The sequence below is a fragment of the Trachypithecus francoisi genome, unplaced genomic scaffold (genome assembly GCF_009764315.1).
Source record: "Trachypithecus francoisi isolate TF-2019V2 unplaced genomic scaffold, Tfra_2.0 Lachesis_group11, whole genome shotgun sequence".
Taxonomy (NCBI): domain Eukaryota; kingdom Metazoa; phylum Chordata; class Mammalia; order Primates; family Cercopithecidae; genus Trachypithecus; species Trachypithecus francoisi.
In genome coordinates this window covers 13,133,134-13,155,695 of record NW_022681456.1, presented here as the reverse complement: position 1 = coordinate 13,155,695, position 22,562 = coordinate 13,133,134, and the positions used below count along the sequence as shown (strand labels likewise).

Here is a 22,562-nt window from a genome sequence, read left to right as displayed (position 1 = left end):
AATATCCACCTTTCTGAAAGCAGTTTAAGAAAAAAAGAAAATTTTACATATTGTCCTTTATATAAAGGATTTAACTCTCAGACTTGAGGGGCATTTTGAAGAGCAGCTTCTCTAACCTCTTAAATTGTGCATTTTAACTAGCATCAGTTTTTTGTAGAGAAAGTATAAAAGATCAAGTTCCCAAGGATTTGTCTAGGTCACCAAGTGGTTCAGTTGTAAAATCAGTCTTAAAACCTAAGTCGATTTTCTCTTAGACCTATCCTTTTTTGCAAAGTTGACTTCAAAATTCATATTTTAGTACATACCAACTTTATTAGAAGATTTTTAAACTCTAATCTTTTTTTACTTTGTCATCTTTTTCCTAAAGTATTATCGCTCTTGATCTCAGTAGCTACCCTCCTGCCGTCCTACTTAGCATGTGGAATAGAGCGCAATTTCTACCAAAGATCCAAGACTTAAAAATGACATTTTGAGCACTTGGTTCTTAACACTTGAGGATACTTGGTTCAAATACTCCAGTGATTAATTTCAATTTTGCTGCATAGGAAATAGAGGATTTGACATACAGGAGTTTCCGTTTCATGAAAATATTTTAAAGTAAAAAAGATAACATAACAGAAGACAGTCTGTAACAGGCAAGGAAAATGAAGGGAGAAACAAAATAAGCATTTTCCTTTATTTCTAACCAAACTATAAGAATGCTCCTAAAAATGTCCTGTAGGGTATTAACAGGCACTATAAATGAAAAGGTGCCACCATCTGGGAAATAGTTCTGTGTCCCCGTTCCGACCCCCATACACTGCCAAAGGTGAACGTTGTTCACCATTTTATCCCAACACTTCCCAAACTTAGGAGGACCAAGAATACTTTTTAGTATTAACTCTGTTAAGCTATCTTATTCCATTTTGTTACCATCTTGTTTGAATTCATTTTTGCAGCGGATCCAAAATCCACCAGCTTGATGTGTCCTGTGCGGTCAATGAGAATGTTCTCGGGCTTGATGTCTCTGTAAGAAAATCAGAACCATGAATTGCCTCCTCCATCCCAATCAGCAAGCAACTGCTAACCTAGAATTTCAATTGAGCCAAAAATCTTTGTTTATGTATTCTGCTATATAGACCTCCTCTATTGACGGACATAAACGATTAGCATACATTTTGCAAAACAAAGTTAACCAAAAGGCAAGGAGAGAGAGAGGGAGGAAGGGAGGGAGGGGGAGAGGTAGAATAGGAGGGAAAGAAAAGAGAAATGAAACACATATTATTCAATGGATTATTTCTCCTAGAGACACACATTTTACATTAGGAAAACTAAGGCCAAAAGGAGTTATGAAATTTTCCCAAGGTCATGTAGCTAGCCAATGGAAAAGCTGAGACTCTATCTCAGATTTTGTGATTCCTGGCCTAACAATCATTGTATTCCCACAACATTCTCAAATGTACATAAAACATCAGATGAGTGAAGACATGAAGAACCACTTATCAACTGAAGATTCTGTAAACCAGGCGCGGTGGCTCATGCCTGTAATCCCAGCACTTTGGGAGGCCGAGGTGGGTGGATCACGAGGTCAGGTGATTGAGACCATCCTGACCAACATGGTGAAACTCTGTCTCTACTAAAAATACAAAAATTAGCTGGGCGTGGCAGCGCGTGCCCGTAATCCCAGCTACTTGGGAGGCTGACACAGAAGAATCACTTGAACCCAGGAGGCAGAGGTTGCAGTGAGCCGAGATGGCGCCATTGCACTCCAGCCTGGCAACAGAGCTAGACTCCATCTCAAAAAAAAAAAAAATCTTTGTAAATTCTAAAGTGCAGAGTTACAGAAGTACAGCTCCATGGTCTTACACTACTGTGTGGTATGACATTTCCTTCTGCAAACCAAATTCAGTTCTTCTATCATATAATCCAAATAACCCATGCAAGAGTTCCCAGTCTTACTTAGCTACATTACCAGATCTTACTAGCAAACCTGAGCACATTACAATTCTAGATCTATTGCACTGCTGGATGGGCAAGCTGAAATGTCCTCCATTTTGGAAAGTCTGCTTTCAGCCAGTTATTGGTAGACTGGCTAAAAACTGGATGGAGCATTATCTTGATCCTGAAATCATTCATCCACTCATTTCCATGCAGGAACTCTTATGCAACACAGAACAATCCTCAGCATAAAAATGCTACCAGAGGCCGGGTGCGGTGGCTCACGCCTGTAATCCCAGCACTTTGGGAGGCCGAGACAGGCGGATCACGAGGTCAGGAGATCGAGACCATCCTGACTAACACGGTGAAACCCCGTCTCTACTAAAAATACAAAAATTAGCCGGGCGCGGTGGCGGGTGCCTGTAGTCCCAGCTACACAGGAGGCTGAGGCAGGAGAATGGCGTGAACCCGGGAGGCAGAGCTTGCAGTGAGTGTAGATTGCGCCACCGCACTCCAGCCTGGGCGACGGAGCAAGACTCCGTCTCAAAAAAAAAAAAAAGAGATGCTACCAGAGTGTCACTTACCGATGCACATATCCCATCTGATGAACGCTGTGAACAGCCAAAATCAGTTCAGCTAGGTAAAACTGAATCAGATTTTCATCTAACTGGTCCTCAAATCTATTCAAAAGTGACAGCAAGTCCCCTCCAGGCTGATATTCCATGACCTGTATAGAATGCCAAAGTTATTAATTATTCACACACCCAAAAATAGGGAATGCCTCAATTAGATCCTCAAATATCACCTGACGTGTTACAATAACAAGGTCTCCACAAAACAAAGAAGATGTGTGAGGCATACTGTAAGTCACGTAGGATGAAGTCCCTGCCCTAAGAAAATTACATCTGTTACCCAGGGGAATCAATATAATGAAAGACTAGGCCCAGACACCATGCACAGTGTTTGCAAGGCAAGCTTGAAAAGTTGAATTAAATCCACCCACTTCTCCACCCACAAGTTGACACCCCAGACATTCCCTAGGATTAGGTACAGTGTAGACGGATATTCCTAGAGGGCAACCACTCTCTTATATCCTTTCTGTATTCCCCTCAGCACCCAGCAGAATTCAGAAGGCTTGCAATAAATGTGATACAATCTTTTCCTTTTATAGTCAGTGTGGAAGGCAACTGACAGCCTCTATTCAAAATTTAAATGTGAAAATATCCCCTTTGACCTAGTAATTCCACTTCTAACAATTTACTTTACAGGTACTTACAATAGTTTGCAGATAAATAGAAAGATAAATAGATTCTTTGCAGTATTGTTTGTAACAGGAGAAAAAGCCATGGAAATCATTCAGCTATCCATCAAAGACAGGCTAAAATATGACATATGTAAACAATGGCATAAGACGAAGATATTAAAAACAAATGGATTCCATTTATTCATACTGCCATGGAAAATTGTCCATGACAATATAAAGTGAAATCCTATAAAGAATAAAGTATAACCCTTTTTTTGTAATAAATAAGGAATTATTACATATGTTTGTACATACACAGGAAAAAAATCTTGAAGAAGAATATTAAGCCTCAAGTAAAATATTTGATTAGCAAAAGGAAACTTCCCAAGGAACTGAAATCCTTTCTCCTTTTGATGATAAACAGTTGTGATATTCCTGAGTCCCCAGGTGGCTATAAGGCCAGTTAGCCTGGGTGGCTTCAGCCTCCTGCTGATGACTTCACCTCTCTGCCTTTCAGTTTCATCCTCTCCAAAACAGGGGTAAGACTAATCCCCTTGCAGCACTGTGTGAGGATTAAGTAAGACAAGGTCCTCTGAGGGCCTGGCACAGTGCCTGGCACCAACATGAAGTCTTCACCTACTATTCAATTCCCATCCTTCCCCCCTACTTTACTGCATGATCCTTTCTGCTCTGGCCAGCAAAAAGAACCCATTTAGACAATCGCCGTAGCCATGTTAACCCTTATTGAGTTCTCCTGTCCTTCGCCCTGATTTCCCATTTTATTAGCCATGCTATAAATGTCTTGGAAGTTGTCTCATATGCTTTCTGGGAAAAGGCAAGATCTGAATATACTTCTTAAAAAAACACTAAATCTCACAAACTACTGCATTCCAAAAGCCAACTCGGGGATGTGAATTCTCACCATCATCCTCCAAACTCCTGCTTGCTTTTAGTCCAGAATTAGAAGAAAGCTCTAGACAAGTCAGAAGTAGAGCATCTGCACAGAGCCCCAAAGGCCTCAGGCTGGTCCAGTAAAATCTCCAGCAAGTGTGTCCAGCACCAAGGCAACCCCAAACCAGAGACCCCTGGAGAAGCCAGTGACTCGCGCATCCTCCCCAAGGGCTCCTTATAACCTGGGAGTCTACTCCATTCACATGGTGTCTGACAACAGCAGACATTAAGCCAGACACCAGACAATTGCATTTGAAGAGTAAGGTTCCATTTGCACAACAATTGCTGAAAAAATTTTGATTTATGGGCTGGGCACAGTGGCTCGTGCCTATAATCCTAGCACTTTGGGAGGCTGAGGCAGGCAGATTACAAGGTCAAGAGACCGAGACCACCCTGGCCAACATGGTGAAACCCCGTCTTTACTAAAAATAGAAAATTAGCTGGGCATGGTGGTGCATGCCTGTAGTCCCAGCTACTCGGGAGGCTGAGGCAGGAGAGTCGCTTGAACCCAGGAGGCAGAGGTTGCAGTGAGCTGAGATCACACCACTGCAATCCAGCCTGGCGACAGAGTGAGACTCCGTCTTAAAAAAAAAAAATATATATATATATATATATATATATATATGATTTATGAACAAGAGGAACACTTAGAAGGGGCAGCACCTCACATACACACTTTCTTTCCCCCAAGTTCCTAACAGACATTAGTTACTCACCCCAGTCCTCGAGGAGCCCACGGGAGCCACCTGGCTGCCTTTAGCTCACCCACTCATCCCAACCTGGTTCTCCGCAGGCCCTGGGTATGTGGGTGAATGCTAATTTATATGTCTGTTTTAAATATATATTGCCATTAAAAAGGTCTTAAATATCCAAAAAAAGAAAAAGGAAAGAAATTCACAGATAATAACAGAAGTACTTATACTTTTAGTACTGAAATATCTTAAAATAACAACAATGCATATTTATGACGACACGCCACAGTTATAAATTTCCTATGGCTGTATTAAAGATATGAAAAAAAACAGTATGGCTTGTGAGTTTAAGGCTGAGAAAGTCATATGCATAGCAGAGCAGCCACCGGCAACTCTTAAGAACTGACAAACTGAACACAACTTAGTATTTGGCAGCTACTCCTGACATTCTATTTGCAGTGACCAGTAAAATAGTTCAGAAAACAAGAGCCAGCTCGTAAAGAGGCAGAAAGACATGTATTCTTTGCTTCTATTCAGAAGATCCAACTTCCTGACTGAAAATCCCCTCCCAAATCAGATCAGTCTAAGAGTGGAACAACTTTCCATTTCTTCAAAACCAGGGTTGATTGAGAAAACAAGCAACAAAAATTACCACAGCTGCTACACAGCATGCATCACAACATGAGGCCAAAACAGACACACTCAATGACAAACCTCTAAATAGACCGGGTCCTTATCAAAGATGCTAATCAAACTTGACCCATCATTCCAGGTTACCACACCAAAAATTCCAACAGTACACCATTAGGAGAATGTAGTTCAGACATTTACTGAGTCAATGTGGCTATCCCAAGATGTTACCCATATCCCAAACTATACTACTGGGTATAGCTGCTCATTCTAGTATGAATGGAGCCCACGGGGAAGATGGCTTGTGTGTGGCCAACCAAGGCTTATTCAATCATCATGCTATTAGAGCTTAAAGATACAATACAGACCCAGGACTTCAGTGCTTTCAGAAAATACATTTGGATTGCTAAAATGGTACCAAGAGGTTTCAAAAGCATCATCTAAAGTAACAAACTAGGCATCTTCAAGTCTTCTTAACAAGTGACTTGCTGTGAACCAAAGACCAGGGTCAGCAGAAAATGATGAAGAAGTTAAGGACAAAGTCGCCACCCAGGTTGTGACCGAGAGTCCATTCACAGCATCTGGTTTTGTCCAAAAATGTAACTCTGTCCCTGACTTTTACTATTGAGAGATGCTCAGTAAGGCACTGATCCTAAAAACCAGGATAGCCTTGGCTTCTACCCCAAGACAACTATAGGTCCTCTAGGTTAGAACTTCCCAAGCCTGATTGTCCATCAGAATCACCAGGAGAAGTGCTTCTTTAAAATAAGACAAGCCAGGCATGATGGCTCAGGCCTATCCTAGCCCTTTGGGAGACTGAGGCAGTAGAATCACTTGAGGTCAGGAGTTTTGAGACCAGCTTGGGCAATAAAGCGAGACCCCACCTCTAATAAAAACAAAAAATTTAAAAGAAAATAAGATAGACTCATCTAAATCAATATTTAAGTGCCTATCATGTGCCAGCCACTATTCTAGATACTAGGGAAACAGCAGTGAATAAAACAGAAAAAATCTCCACCTCCATACAGCTGACGTTCTGGTATAACGAAAAAGAGTTTTGTTTTTTCTTTTTTTTTTTTTTTTTTTTCTTTTTTTGAGACAAAGTCTCACTCTGTTGCCCAGGCTGGAGTGCAGTGCCACGATCTCGGCTCACTGCAACCTCTGCCTCCCGGGTTCAAGCAATTCTCCTGCCTCAGCCTCCAGAGTAGGACTACAGGCATGCGCCACCATGCCCGGCTAATTTTTTTATTTTTAGTAGAGATGGGATTTCATCATGTTGGCTAGGCTGGACTCGAACTCCTGACCTCAAGTGATCCACCTGCCTCGGTCTCCCAATGTGCTGGGATTACAGGTGTGAGCCACTGTGCCCGGCAAAAATTTTAAAACGATAATAATAAGCAGTATAGTAAGGTAAAGCGTATATCTTTCCCATCCCAACTACTTAGGGAGCTTAAAGGATTCCAGGGAATAACCCCAGACTTCATGGATCACACTCCATGGGTAGGAATCTACAGTTTTAAGGAGCTACTGGGGTGATTCAGATGCAGCCAGCCCAGCACCGTGTGACCCACTGCTGAGGAGGCTGTGGAACAAATACGGCTCCCTTCTCCAAGTGAATTAAAAGTTTCTATCGCAGCAATGCCCTTGATGAAACATGGCTTTCATATAGCCATCACCTCTGCTGCTTATATTTTTTTCAGTGACTACCTGGAGCCTTTCTGCATATCAAGACAAGATCACTGACAACAAAGGGCTGGAAAATAACCAGTCCATCAGCACTGAAGCCAATGATCTTCCCTCCTTGCAAGGACTGGAGATGTCTCCTGCACACACAATGAGCAGCTGCAGGTCACCCAAATGATGATCACCAAGGCATAGTAATCAAAGGCTGCGGGCACAGGAGGAGGAAAGAGTCCTAGAGTGAAACAGCCCAAAACAATGTGGCAACCCTGCTGATGGCAGAGAAAGCACAGCAGCTGACAGACGAGCCTAGCTTGGAGCTATAATGGACTTGCTCTTTTAAAGCAAAGACTTTCAGGCCAACAGAGACAGACCCTTCTGATGGCAGCAGCTGCAGATGCTAATTAAAGGGCAAATCTCACATGTGTTCAGTTTGGAAGTAGCGGCTGCTTCTCTGTTGATGTTTGCATCCATATCCCAGTACTAGGAAGGCAATTTCCAACCATTGTGTTGCATTTGAAACAAAGAACAAATGTGTGTGTGCACGTGTGCACACACACATATGCAATGCACCCACGTGCATGCTTGCATATGTGGGGATGGGGTGAATATTGAACAGTTCTTTAGTACTCTATTCCAATTCACATAGGGCATTAGAGGCATGCTGTGCTAGCCACCTCTTAGAAATGTCTCCTTGAAATGCTTGCACGCTCAGCACTACTGAAAGTGCCATGAAAATGTAATGGTGCTGGCGGCATCATTATCCGCTCTGCTCAATGTTCCTGATCTTTGGCATGAGGAAGGAGAGAAGGGGTCCTCAAAGCAGAGTGGCCTCTGAGCAGAGTGGCCCCGATATTATTCTTCTTTAGAATAAAAACTCTGTTATTTTCTTCTTGGTCAAAGTGACCAAGAGAAAAAGAGAGAAGGCCCTTTATTTTAGAAAACATGAAACCCAGCCTGATTCATCCATCTATGAAAAAAATCCTCATTGAGTACTGGATCATCCAAAGTCTTGCCAAGAAACAGACAGGACACGCAAACCAGGGAATTGAGGACATTCATTAGGGAAGGGGCCATTTACAAAGGTTCGGGTTAGGAGAAGAAAAATAAATTTGGGATGATGAAGCACCCCAGGGCTAGCAACAGAAGGGGACCAGATACCATGCCTGGGCCTGAAAGAGGAAGGACAGGGATTTTGGATGTGCACACTATTATTGGAGGGGCAAAAGGAAGAAGCTATAACCAGAAACTAACTATAGCTACAGTTATAGGACAATGGTTCTCAAAATGAGGTCCCCACACCAGCAGCAGCATTACTTGGAAACTAGCTAGAAATGCAAAGTCTTGGCCAAGTGCGGTGGTTCATGCCTGGAATGCCGGCATTTTGGGAGGCTGAAGCAGGAGGATCGCTTCAGCCCAGGAATTCAAGACCAGCCTGAGCAACACAGGGAGACCCCATCTCTACAAAAAATTAAAAAGGTAGCTGGGCATGGTAGTGTATGCCTGTAGTCCCAGCTACTCAGGAGGGTGAGGTAGGAGGACAGCTTGAGCCCAGGAGTTTGAGGCTACAGTGAGCTATGATCATGCCACTGCATTCCAGCTTGGATGACACAATAAGACTCTATCTCGAAAATAGAAGAAGAAATGCAAATTATTGGGCCCCACCCCAGACCTACGGAATCAGAAACTCTGGGGAAAAGGCCAAGCAAGCTGGGACAACATAATTAAATTGTGGCTCCTAAAATGGTAAAAGTGTAAATGCACTCACTTGAAACATGCCTCAAAACACCAGAATAAAAAAAATTTTTTTTAATTTTGAAAAAAACTATTTCAAAGGCACAGAAAACTCAAAGAACCTCCCAAAGGCAACAATACACTCAGCAATTGAAGTCAATAAGAGGAATTAATATCTCATTTCACCAATAAGAAAATTGAAGCCGAAAAGGCCAGTTACTCTGGAGAGACCAAACAAGGAATGGTAATAAAACAAGAACCAATATTCTAAGTCACAGCCTCATTCTGATGGGCAGCTGGCTTCCAAACCCTGGCTTCAGAAGCAGTAGCATGAGAACAGGACTGGTGAGTTTTGAGACATGCCTGAAAAATCAGATAATCTTAGCCAAGAGATCAAAACAGCACATGTCTCACTGTCAAAACTATCATAAGCTGCCACATTTCACTAAAGTAAACAATGAAGTTGTGTTCATTAATTCCCTCCAGATTCCCAATGACAGCATAGGCTGCTATTCATGAAAGCCTAGAAACAGCCCACTTTCAAATTGTTCCTACATAGGAAACAAACGCTGCCCATAAAATTGCACAGGTGTGGGTTGAAAGCAAGATAAGAAATATAAAGAACTCATCCCAAGCAGGGCATCCCAGTAGCAGTGGTTTTGGATCCAGAAGTATAATGCCTTGAGTAAGAATATGGAAGGTGAAACCACAGGCCTGGCTTCAAAGTTCAGCTGTACCTTGAAGTATCACCTATAAAAGCAGCTGTTTATTTTGCTTTTTTTTTTTTTGAGATGGAATCTCACTCTGTCGCCCAGGCTGGAGTGCAGTGGCACCATCTTGGCTCACTGTAACCTCTGCCTTCCAGGTTCAAGCAATTCTCCTGCCTCAACCTCTGGAGTAGCTCAGATTACAGGTGCCGGCCACCATGCCCGGCTAATTTCTGTATTTTTAGTAGAGACAGGGTTTCACCATGTTGGCCAGGCTGGTCTCAAACTCCTGATCTCAAGTGATCCACTCGCCTCAGCCTCCCAAAGGGCTGAAATTACATGTGTGAGCCACTGTGCCCAGACAAAAGCAGCTGTTTTAGCCTCTGTGACAGACTATTAATTGTGCCCCCCAATCCATCCTTCCCTTATTCCACAGTAATAAGAATTTTAGCTTCACAGAGGTCACACAGCTGACAGTAAATTCCCAGTCTCCTTAGCAGCTAGATGTGCAGTCACATGACTACGTTCTGGCCGAGAAAATGTGAGAGGAAATGATGTGTCCAACTTCCACACCAATCTATGGAGAAAGAATTTGCTTACTCTGAATTTTTTTTTTTTTTTTTTTTTGAGACGGAGTCTCGCTGTGTCGCCCAGGCTGGAGTGCAGTGGCCGGATCTCGGCTCACTGCAAGCTCCGCCTCCCGGGTTTACGCCATTCTCCTGCCTCAGCCTCCCGAGTAGCTGGGACTACAGGCGCCCGCCACCTTGCCCGGTTAGTTTTTTGTATTTTTAAGTAGAGACAGGGTTTCACCCTGTTAGCCAGGATAGTCTCGATCTCCTGACCTCGTGATCCGCCTGTCTCAGCCTCCCAAAGTGCTGGGATTACAGGCTTGAGCCACCGCGCCCGGCGCTTACTCTGAATTTCTGTTCTTTTTTCCTACCAGCCAGCTGGAACAGAGACATGATATGGCCCAACTTCAGCCGTGTAAAAGAAGACAACATCCTAAGGAATGGGGGAGTCACAACATGGAAGGAACCTGGATCCCTGAATTAACACACACAGCTGAGCTGCTCTGCCAGCCTGGGCTGTACATTAGGGTCTCTGATACAGCAGCTAAGTGTGTACCTTAGCTAATATATCTCTACATGCAACTAGGGAAAAACATTTGGAGTGAACATAAGGAAGTCACTGTAAGGTTACAGCACAGAAAAGAATTTCATGGGTCAATTGCAGGCTCAGAGCAAGGGGAACCTGAAGAAAACCACAGCAGGAAAAACATTAGCACAAAGAATTTAGACAAAACAACACTGGCAGGGTGCAGTGGCTCACGCCTGTAATCTCAGCACTCTGGGAGGCCGAGGCGGGCGGATCATGAGGTCAAGAGTTTGAGAACAGCCTGATCAATATGGTGAAACCCCGTCTCTACTAAAAATACAAAAATTAGCCGGGCATGGTGGCGCACCCCTGTAATCCCAGCTACTCAGGAGGCTGAGGTAGGAGAATCACTTGAACCCAGGAGGTGGAGGCTGCACGGAGCTGAGATCGCACCACTGCACTCCAGCCTGGGTGACACAGCGAGACTCCATCTCAAAAAAAAAAATACTACAAGTGGTGGGATGCTTCACAAAGAAAACTACGTGTTCTTTGTGAAGACCAGCTCCTTCATGGAAGGACACTGATAAAGGCATCTGTTATGCAGAATTGAACAGATTTCTTCATGAACCAGATCAACAGAGCACTGTTTCCATGAGCCACCTGCAGAATACAGGACTAGCCTTGTTATATAGAACCAGATATTATGATGAAGTTTGTGACAATTTTCTATAGACCAGAAAACAGTAAACCAAACTCACTGGTATGTCACCACAAATGGGAAATGTTTAACCATCAAAATGCAAAAGAACTCAAGTTCAATTTCCTTGCACTGCGTTCCAAATTTTGAAAATCTCACTGAGTCTATCTTGAATTACATACGTTAAAGAAAATAACTGCTGAGAATATAATGCAAGTTCTGTAATACAGTAAGTAAATTTGAACATACATCAAATTTCTATTAAATTAATCACACATTCACCCAATAAATATTGTTTAAGCATTGACTTGGTAAAGCTCTCCCTTTAAGGATGAAGTCACCTAGTGGGACAGACCAGCACCCACTCATGAAGGAGAAGTACAGGGTGCAATGAGAGTACAGTCAAAAGGCGCCATCCCAGAAGTATAGGTTCTAGGAGGGGCTTCTGGAAGAAGTGAAATCTGATCCAACCCAGAAAGAGAAAGAGGAGTTAGCAAGGTGAACAGGGAAAGAGTGAACAGCATGCAAAAAGGTCAGAGGCAAGGTCAAAGAACCAAAGGAAGTTCAGGATGGATGTAAGGTAGAAAGAGAAATAGTAAGTGATGAGGCTGGGGGCAAAGGCAAGAAAGGCCTGGTAAGTCACGTGAAAGAGGGTGGACTTCATCCAGAGGACAGCAGGGAATCTTGAAGGGTTTCAATAGCGGGATGTCTTGGCTGCAGTATGTGGAAGACCTGGGAGGAGGGCCAGACAGATGGCAGTGAGAATACTTCAGAGGTTATCACAGCAATGCAGGGTAGAGAAGATGGAGGCCTGAAACCCACACAGCAGGGGCAAGACTGGAGAGAAGAGACAGTCAGGAGGGATATACCATAGGAGGCAGAATCCTGTTGTTTTTTTCACTGATTTAAAATGTACCTTCAAGGCCAGGCGCGGTGGCTCACGCCTATAATTCCAGCACTTTGGGAGGTCGAGGCAGGCAGATCACAAGGTCAGGAGTTCGAGACCAGCCTGGTCAACATGGAGAAACCTCATCTCTACTAAAAAGACAAAAACTAGCCAGGTGTGGTGGTGCACGCCTGTAATCCCAACTACTCAGGAGGCTGAGGCAGGAGAATTGCTTGAACCCAGGAGGCAGAGGTTGCAATGAGCCGAGATTGCGCCACTGCGCTCCAGCCTGGGCAGAGCGAGACTCCGTCTCAAAAACAAACAAACAAACAAAAAAACTTAATGTTCAAGGCCGGGCGCGGTGGCTCAAGCCTGTAATCCCAGCACTTTGGGAGGCCGAGACGGGCGGATCATGAGGTCAGGAGATCGAGACCATCCTGGTCTACACGGTGAAACCCCGTCTCTACTAAAAAAAATACAAAAAAACTAGCCGGGCGAGGTGGCAGGCGCCTGTAGTCCCAGCTACTCGGGAGGCTGAGGCAGGAGAATGGCGTGAACCTGGGAGGCGGAGCTTGCAGTGAGCTGAGATCCGGCCACTGCACTCCAGCCTGGGCTACAGAGCGAGACTCCGTCTCGAAAAAAAAAAAAAAAAAAACTTAATGTTCAACTGCCAGGGGAGCATGATATGTAAGTTTCCCCAAAATTCAAATGTTTGTTGATATAAAAGTGACCAATAGATAGGATGGAATTTCAGGACTGTACAGTACCAATATAAATCTAGGATCCCTTTATCTTGCAACAGAATAGGCTTCCAGATTCAGAATTTTTCAGATTTCAGAAAAGTAAAGGTAAAGTGGTATATACACTTTTTTTTTTTTTTTTTTTTTTGAGACAGAGTCTTGCTCTGTCATCCAGGCTGCAGTGCGCTGGCATGATCTTGGCTCACTGCAACCTCCACCTCCTGGGTTCAAGTGATTCTCCTGCCTCAGCCTAAGGAGTAGCTGGGATTACAGGCACCTACCATCACACCTGGCTAATTTATGTATTCTTAGTAGAGATGGGGTTTCACCATGTTGGCCAGGCTGGTCTTGAACTCCTGAATTCAGGTTATCCACCCGCCTTGGCCTCCCAAAGTGCTGGAATTACAGCCGTGAGCCACCGTGCCCAGCCATACATACTCTTTATATTATGTAACACCCTCAGTAGGGTCTGGGACATCACCTCATAATCAAACACATTCATAATTTTATAGTAAAATGTGAATGAATAAAGACTAAAAAGAGCCTTAAGACGGCTTGCATCAAGTTTTGCCAAAAACTGAATTCAAGTCAGATTTTGTTGATAAACAAGTAATAAAAGAACTTGAGGTTATTCAGAACTCTAGGTATTTCAGAATTACAGATAAGGGATGGCAGAGGTATGATCATATCTTAATTTCCAAGCTAAGTTTGCACTTTTATGTGAAAACTATACCCTTAGCAAGCATTTTACTCTAAAGCAACAAAGTACTTGAGAAGAAAATGGAGACAAGAAAATATTAATAATTACAAAATCCCATCAGTAATACCCAATTGAGCTACAAAAGAAGGGAGTAAAAATGTCATTGACCCAAGTAGCACTGTGCTGAGGCAACCAGAACTCCAAAAAACAGCTGCATTAAGAACCCTACCAGGCTGGGCATGGTGGCTCACACCCGTAATCCCAGCACTTGGGAGGCCGAGACGGGCGGATCATGAGGTCAGGAGATCGAGACCATCCTGGTCTACACGGTGAAACCCCGTCTCTACTAAAAAAAATACAAAAAAACTAGCCGGGCGAGGTGGCAGGCGCCTGTAGTCCCAGCTACTCGGGAGGCTGAGGCAGGAGAATGGCGTGAACCTGGGAGGCGGAGCTTGCAGTGAGCTGAGATCCGGCCACTGCACTCCAGCCTGGGCTACAGAGCGAGACTCCGTCTCGAAAAAAAAAAAAAAAAAAAACTTAATGTTCAACTGCCAGGGGAGCATGATATGTAAGTTTCCCCAAAATTCAAATGTTTGTTGATATAAAAGTGACCAATAGATAGGATGGAATTTCAGGACTGTACAGTACCAATATAAATCTAGGATCCCTTTATCTTGCAACAGAATAGGCTTCCAGATTCAGAATTTTTCAGATTTCAGAAAAGTAAAGGTAAAGTGGTATATACACTTTTTTTTTTTTTTTTTTTTGAGACAGAGTCTTGCTCTGTCATCCAGGCTGCAGTGCGCTGGCATGATCTTGGCTCACTGCAACCTCCACCTCCTGGGTTCAAGTGATTCTCCTGCCTCAGCCTAAGGAGTAGCTGGGATTACAGGCACCTACCATCACACCTGGCTAATTTATGTATTCTTAGTAGAGATGGGGTTTCACCATGTTGGCCAGGCTGGTCTTGAACTCCTGAATTCAGGTTATCCACCCGCCTTGGCCTCCCAAAGTGCTGGAATTACAGCCGTGAGCCACCGTGCCCAGCCATACATACTCTTTATATTATGTAACACCCTCAGTAGGGTCTGGGACATCACCTCATAATCAAACACATTCATAATTTTATAGTAAAATGTGAATGAATAAAGACTAAAAAGAGCCTTAAGACGGCTTGCATCAAGTTTTGCCAAAAACTGAATTCAAGTCAGATTTTGTTGATAAACAAGTAATAAAAGAACTTGAGGTTATTCAGAACTCTAGGTATTTCAGAATTACAGATAAGGGATGGCAGAGGTATGATCATATCTTAATTTCCAAGCTAAGTTTGCACTTTTATGTGAAAACTATACCCTTAGCAAGCATTTTACTCTAAAGCAACAAAGTACTTGAGAAGAAAATGGAGACAAGAAAATATTAATAATTACAAAATCCCATCAGTAATACCCAATTGAGCTACAAAAGAAGGGAGTAAAAATGTCATTGACCCAAGTAGCACTGTGCTGAGGCAACCAGAACTCCAAAAAACAGCTGCATTAAGAACCCTACCAGGCTGGGCATGGTGGCTCACACCCGTAATCCCAGCACTTTGGGAGGCCGAAGCGAGCGGATGATGAGGTCAGAAGATAGAGACCATCCTGGCTAACACAGTGAAGCTCCGTCTCTACTAAAAATACAAAAAATTAAACGAGTGCGGTGGCGCGCGCCTATCTATAATCCCAGCTACTCCGGAGGCTGAGGCAGAAGAATCACTTGAACCCGGGAGGCGGAGGCTGTGGTGAGCCGAGATCAAGACACTGCACTCCAGCCTTGGTGACAGAGCGAGACTCCGTCTCAAAAAAAAAAAAAAAACACTTCCATCTTGCAAAATGGCGGATGGAAAAGCTGAGTAGAAGCTAACGATGCTGATGCCAGTGGTGAGATCAATGGGGAAGCCCCCTACATCTGAGAGCCTGTCCTAGCATAGAAATCTGCAGACAGTACCAATCCGAGAGGTACTCCAGGAAGACTATGCCCAAGCAGATGTCCACAGCAGTTAAATCCACAATTAAGAAGACAAAGGTGGCCGGGCACGGTGGCTCACACTTCCCAAGTGCTCATCCCAGCACTTTGGGAGGCTGAGGCGGGCAGATCACCTGGGGTCGGGAGTTACAAACCAGCCTGGCCAACATGGTGAAACTCTGTCTCTACTAAAAATGCAAAAAGTAGCCATGTCGTGGGCACCTGAAAATCCCAGCTCCTCAGGAGGCTGAAGCAGAAGAATTGCTTGAACCTAGAAGGTGGAGGCTACAGTGAGCCAAGATCCCGCCACTGCACTCCAGCCTGGGCAACACAGCAAGACTCTGTCTCAAAAAAAAAAAAGTCCAGGCGCAGTGGCTCACACCTGCAATCCTAGCACTTTGGGAGGTGGAGGCGGGTGGATCACAAGGTCAGGAATTCAAGACCAGCCTGGCCAACATGGTGAAACCCCACCTCTACTAAAAAATACAAAAATGAGCCAGGCGTGGTGGCACACACCTGTAATCCCAGCTACTCGGGAGGCTGAAACAGGATAACCTGGGAGGCGGAGGTTGCAGTAAGCCGAGATCACGCCATTGCACTCCAGCCTGGGTGACAGGATGAGACTCCATCTCACACACACACACACACACACACACACACACACGGAAGAAAAAGGAAAGTTCTTTCTACTATGACAAAGCTAGGTGGTGGTAATAAGAAGGGTGACATCAGGCCGGGCGCAGTGGCTCAAGCCTGTAATCCCAGCACTTTGGGAGGCCGAGACAGGCGGATCACAAGGTCAGGAGATCGACACCATCCTGGCTAACACGGTGAAACCCCGTCTCTACTAAAAAATACAAAAAAAAAAAAAAAAAAACTAGCCGGGCGAGGTGGCGGGCGCCTGCAGTCCCAGCTACTCGGGAGGCTGAGGCAGGAGAATGGTGTAAACCCGGGAGGCGGAGCTTGCAGTGAGCTGAGATCCGGCCACTGCACTCCAGCCCGGGCGACAGAGCGAAACTCTGTCTCAAAAAAAAAAAAAGAATGGTGACATCAAAGTGAGAAATTATCAAAATGCCCAGATAGTACTCTCCTTAAGATGTGATTTGAGAACTGTTCAGACATGAAACCAAGCACTACCATCAACATGTAAGAAAACTATATTTGGGCATCCCTGCTGGGGCTCCTCTGATCATCCTCACTGGCCACAGGGGAGGCAAGCAGTGGTTTCCCTGAAGCTACTGAGCAGTAGCCTGCCACACAGACCACTAAATCCTCAACTGAGTTCCTTTACACAGAACACTGAAAATTTGTCAACGCCTCTACCAAAATGGACCTTGATGGTGTGAAAATCCCAAAGCATTTCAATAATGCTTACTTTTAAGAAGAATAAGCTGCCTGAGACTAGACACCAATAAGAGGAGCTCTTCAACTCAGAGAAGAGAAATATGAGTTTATTGAACACTGTAAGGTAGACCAGAAAACTGTGGACTCTCAACTTTGGTTCAAAAAGCAAAGCCCTTCCTAATTCCAGGACCTCTTAGATTCTGTGTGGCATTGAAAATGAAGTTTATCTTCACAAGTGAGTGTTCTAAACCTCTTGCAGAGCTCTAATTAAAATATCTAAAACAGGCTGGGTGGCGTGGCTCACGCCTGTGATCCCAACAATTTGGGAAGCCAAGGCAGGAGGATGGCCTGGGGCCAGGAGTTCAAAACTAGCCTAAGCAACCTAGTGAGACCCCAGTCTCTGAAAAATTTAAAAATTAGCTAGGCATGGTGGTTTGTACCTGTTGTCCCAGCTAATCAGGAGGCTGAAGCAGGAGAATCACTTGAGCCCTGGAATTTGAGGTTACAGTGAGCTATGATCATGCCACTGCAACAGAGACCTCATCGCTTAAAAAAAAATACGTATCTAAAACAACAATAACAAACAAACATGAACCAAAACAAACAAAAGCCCTATTGTTTCAAGGGAACTTCTTTTCTTTCTTTCTTTCTTTTTTTTTTTTTTTTCTGATAGGGAGTCTCACTCTGTCGCCCAGGCTAGAGTACAGTGGCATAATCTCAGCTTACTGCAAGCTCCGCCTTCTGGGTTCACACCATTCTGCTGCTTCAACCTCCCAAGTAGCTGGGACTATAGGCGCCCACCACCGCGTCCGGCTAATTGTTTATATTTTTAATACAGACAGGGTTTCACCACGTTAGCCAGGATGGTCTCGCTCTCCTGACCTCATGATCCACCCACCTCGGCCTCCCAAAGTGCTGGGATTACAGGCGTGAGCCATCACACCTGGCCCAAACTTCTTTTCTTAATAAAGAAGCCTGAGGCTGGGCACGATGGCTCATGCCTGTAATCCCAGCACTTTGGGAGGCTAAGATGGGTGGATCAACTGAGGTCAGGAGTTCAAGACCAGCCTAACCCACATGGCAAAACCTCGTCTCTACTAAAAATACAAAAATCAGCTGGGCGTGGTGGCATGCACCTGTAGTCTTAACTACACAGGAGGCTAAGACAGGAGGATCACTTGAACCCGGGAAGTGGAGGTTGCAGTGAGCTGAGAATGCACGACTATACTCAAGCCTGCGTGACAGAGAAAGATTCCGTCTCAGAAAAAAAAAAGAAAAAAGAAAAGGCGCAGTGGCTCACACCTGTAATCCTAGCACTTTGGGAGGCCGAGGCAGGTGGATCACCTGAGGTCAGGAATTTGAGACCAGCCCCACCAATATAGCGAAACCCTGTCTCTACTGAAAATACAAAAATTAGCAGGGTATGGTGGCATGCACCTGTAATCCCAACTACTTGGGAGGCTGAGGCAAGAGAATCACTTGAACCCAGGAGGTGGAGGTTGCAGTGAGCTGAGACTGAGCCATTGCACTCCAGTCTGGGTGACACCAGCCTGGGTGACAGAGTGAGACTTTGTCTCAAAAAAAAAAAGTCCGTTAATACATTCAAATATGAGAAGCTCCCTAAGATGCAGAGAGCACAAGGTAAATATTGCATCTGCAACAAATGTCCTGGAATACCAGCAACCCTAGAAACACACCAAAGTTATCTGTGAAGATGAGGGTTCCATGTCCCAAGTCTCAAAGAAGGAAAGCTTCTAAGGCAATATTTAAGAAAGGGTGTTTCAGGCCATACACCTAAGAGCCATGGCATTGGTTCTGAAGGCACATGTGGTCAGTCAAAGCCAGTCTTCCAATAGATTCGTATCTCCATTCAGGGTAACATGACAGTCTTCTTTTGAGGGCTGAATCAGGAACAAAAATAGTTTCTAGGATACACTCTTTAAATTAAGGAATTTAATCCCTCAAGAACCTAAACAAAGCCCCAAAATGAATTTTAGCATTTTCTTACTTATGATATATACACATCAGGGAAAATTATGCCACTGCTCAAAGAATAAAGTAGACCTGCGTGACCGACAAGGAAGAAAGGATGTCTGGGATACACTGGTGAAAGGCAACAGCAAGCTGGAGAGCCAAGCATAGAGTAACATACCATTTTTATAAAGCAAACTATGCACATGAGGATATAGAAGTATCCCCCACGGGGGCTGGGCACGGTGGCTCACACCTGTAATCCCAGCACTTTGGAAGGCCAAGGCAGGAAGATCGCTTGAGCTCAAGAGATCAAAACCAGCCTAGGCAACATGGCAAAACTCTGTCTCTACTAAAAACACAAAAATTAGCCAGGCGCAGTGGTGTACACCCAGGAGGCTGAGGTGGGAGGATTGCTGGAGCCCAGGAAGTTGAGGCTGCAGTGAGCCATGTTCATGCCACTGAACTCCAGCCCGGGTGGCAAAGCGAGACCTGGTCTCAAAAAAAGAAGAAAAGAAAAATATCCCCACCATGCTCCCACAGAGCATAGTTAAGGGTCAGAAAGGAAGAGCTTATGTAACCATTTAACATTTCTTCCCCTAGGGAGGAGGATTAGAAAATAAAACGGAGGGGCCGGGCAGAGTGGCTCACGCCTGTAATCCCAACACTTTGGGAGGCTGAGGCAGGTGGATCATTTGAGGTCAGGAGTTTGCGGCCAGCCCGGTCAATGTGGTAAAATCCCATCTCTACTAAAAATACAAAAATTAGTTGAGCGTGGTGACACGCACCTGTAATCCCAGCTACCTGGGAGGCTGAGGCAGAAGAATCGCTTGAACCTGGGAGGCGGAGATTGCAGTGAGCCGAGATTGCGCCACTGAACTCCAGCCTGGGTGACAGAGCGAGACTCTGTGTCAATAAAAAAAGAAGAGAAAAGAAAATGGGGGGCTTTCCCTTCAACTTCATGCATTTCTACAGTGTTTGCATTTTCTTATCACAACCATGAATTATTATCTTTTTTTTATCCTAAGCAAGCTAACACAGGAAGTTTTTAAAAATTAAAGCAACATTCTCTTATACGTAATAACAAACTATTCCCCCAATAAATGATTTCCTATTATTGCCTTAAAGCCACAGCTACAATATGCAACAATCAATGAGGCTGTTTCTAAATGGGTTAGCTCTTGATCTTTATAAAGAGGAAACCAGGGAGACACCTGTAAGGCAAGAAAGCCCTTGAATGAATGAGACCACATGGGCAAGAACCACATTCAGTTTTACCACAGGCATCTGAGTGTCAGAGTGTTAGGCTAATTCCAGAGAGACAGATGTAAAGACTCACCAGATAAAGGTGATTTTTGTCCTGAAAGGCATACTGTAATTGGGGGATCCACGGGCTTGTGCTTCGAGAGAGTATGTTCCGCTCTTCCTCAAAAAATGAAACCTAGGAAAAAAAGAAACTGCTTAGAAAATTATAAAGAATTAAGTGTGAGAGGGGGAAAAAAGTATTTTCCTCTGTCTTTATGCCTAAACAGATAGTTCTAGCTCAAAAAAAAAAAGAAAAAGAAAAGAAAGAATAAGGAAGGACGGAGGAAAAGAGGGAGGAAGGGAGGGAGGGAGGAAGGGAAGGAGGCAAGGAAGGGCTGTCACTTAGCCCAGAATTGCATAAATCTCAATCATTCACCTACTTTGGTCACAATTTTTGCCAGCTCCATATATTACCTGCTCAATTCCTTACCTAACATATTTCTTTAAACTCCCTTTCTTTAAATGTAAATATTTTTCTCTTCCTTTTCTGTTCCTGAACAATTCAGTCCTAAAGCCACTCGCTGGTGTGGAACAAGGTAAGCATCCATGCTGGTTATGGGGAGAGTCATGGTGGCCCAGGACAGGGTGCCAGTCCCAAGCAACGTGAGGAGGGCGGCACCCACGTGTGGGCGCAGCCCAATACCACAGGCCCACACAGGGTGAGGAAGACATCCACGTGAAAGGGCAACCCAGAGCAGATTATCTGCACCCACCAAGGGGAGGTGGGATACCAGCAAAGACAGTAGATTGGATGCACACAGATGCATAAAATAAGTAAACATATTAAGGGTATAATGTCAGAGAAGAGAATTACAAACATGGAAAGGGTGAAAACTAAAATGAACCCTGTGAAGTTGGATTGGAACTGGGGGTACTGGTGTGAACTCATGGTTTTCCTTTTTTATTTTTGTAGAGACAGAGTCTCTATGTTTCCCAAGCTGGTCTTGAACTCCTGGCTTCAAGTGATCCTCTTGCCTCAGCCTCCCAAAATGCTGAGATTAAAAGGCATGAGCCACTGTGCCCAGCCACAGTTTTCAATATATAGACATAGATACACAAATATAGATGTAAATGTATGTGCGTGTGTGCGTGCATGCGTGCACACGTGCACATGTAGGTGGATATATATTGTATATACATATGTGTATTCCTTAGTGCTGTCCACTGAAAGGGGTCTGGGAGTAGTGACACCCCAGTAGCAATGAAAACACCCAATGTCCAGATCTCAGCCTCTAAACACCATTGTCCACTGAAAGGAACAGGGCTCCTCTGAGAAATGACTGATGCCAGAGCCAGGGCAGAGAAAGTAAAAGTACCAAAAGAACCTGAACATCTTGCTATACCAGAAAGCAGGAAAGTATTCAATGAATCTTGGGGACAAGTGAGAAGGACACAAAAGCTAACCTAAAAAGGTTCTCAGTGGCCAAATTGGGAACAATTTAAGTATAAAACTCGTGACAGAAATGGATTATAACTCACTGACTGAAATAGGAAAATGCAAGTCCACATAGACATAAAATATTTCCATCATCTGAAAGTAACTCTCCAAAAAACACTTTTTTAATTACAAAGGAGGCTGGGTGCAGTGGCTCATGCCTATCATCCCAGCACTTCGGGAGGCCAAGGCAGGAAGACTGCTTGAGGCCAGGAGTTAGAGACCAGCGTGGAGAACATAGTGAGACCCCATCTCTACAATACAAAGATTAGCTGGGTGTGGTGATGTGTGCTTATAGTCCCAGTTACTCAGGAGGCTGTGGCAGGTGGATTACCTGAGCCCAGGAGTTCAACGCTGCAGTGACCCAAGATTGCACCACTGCACTCCAGCTTGGGCAACCAAGCAAGACCCTGTCTCTAAGAAAAATAAAATAAATAAAATTACGAAGGAGGAAGGAGTAATTCCACGAGTAGAAAAGCATAACTGGAGGGCGGAACAAGATGGCCGAATAGGAACAGCTCCAGTCTCCAACTCCCGGCGCAGGCGACACAGAAGACCGGTGATTTCTGCATTTTCAACTGAGGTACTGGGGTCATCTCACTGGGGAGTGCCGAACAATCGGTGCTGGTCAGCTGCTGCAGCCCGACCAGCGAGAGCTGAAGCAGGGCGAGGCATTGCCTCACCTGGGAAGCCCAAGGGGGAAGGGAATCCCTTTTCCTAGCCAGGCAAACTGAGACACACAACACCTGGAAAATCGGGTAACTCCCACCCCAATACTGTGCTTTAAGCAAACGGGCACACCAGGAGATTATACCCACACCTGGCTGGGAGGGT

General features: G+C 44.5%; 1 protein-coding gene across 6 annotated transcripts in view; it reads right to left on the bottom strand.

Moving 5' to 3' along the window:
• CIT (citron rho-interacting serine/threonine kinase) overlaps window positions 1-22,562 on the bottom strand; it is a 208,960-nt gene that overhangs the window by 153,183 nt on the left and 33,215 nt on the right. For all 6 annotated transcript variants that reach the window (XM_033220411.1, XM_033220412.1, XM_033220414.1 and 3 more), the window contains exons 5-7: window positions 20,328-20,429; window positions 2,502-2,644; window positions 913-1,006 (exon numbers count right to left, since the gene is read on the bottom strand). In XM_033220411.1, coding sequence (XP_033076302.1) covers window positions 913-1,006; window positions 2,502-2,644; window positions 20,328-20,429 — 339 coding nt within the window. The remainder of the gene's footprint in view (window positions 1-912; window positions 1,007-2,501; window positions 2,645-20,327; window positions 20,430-22,562) is intronic.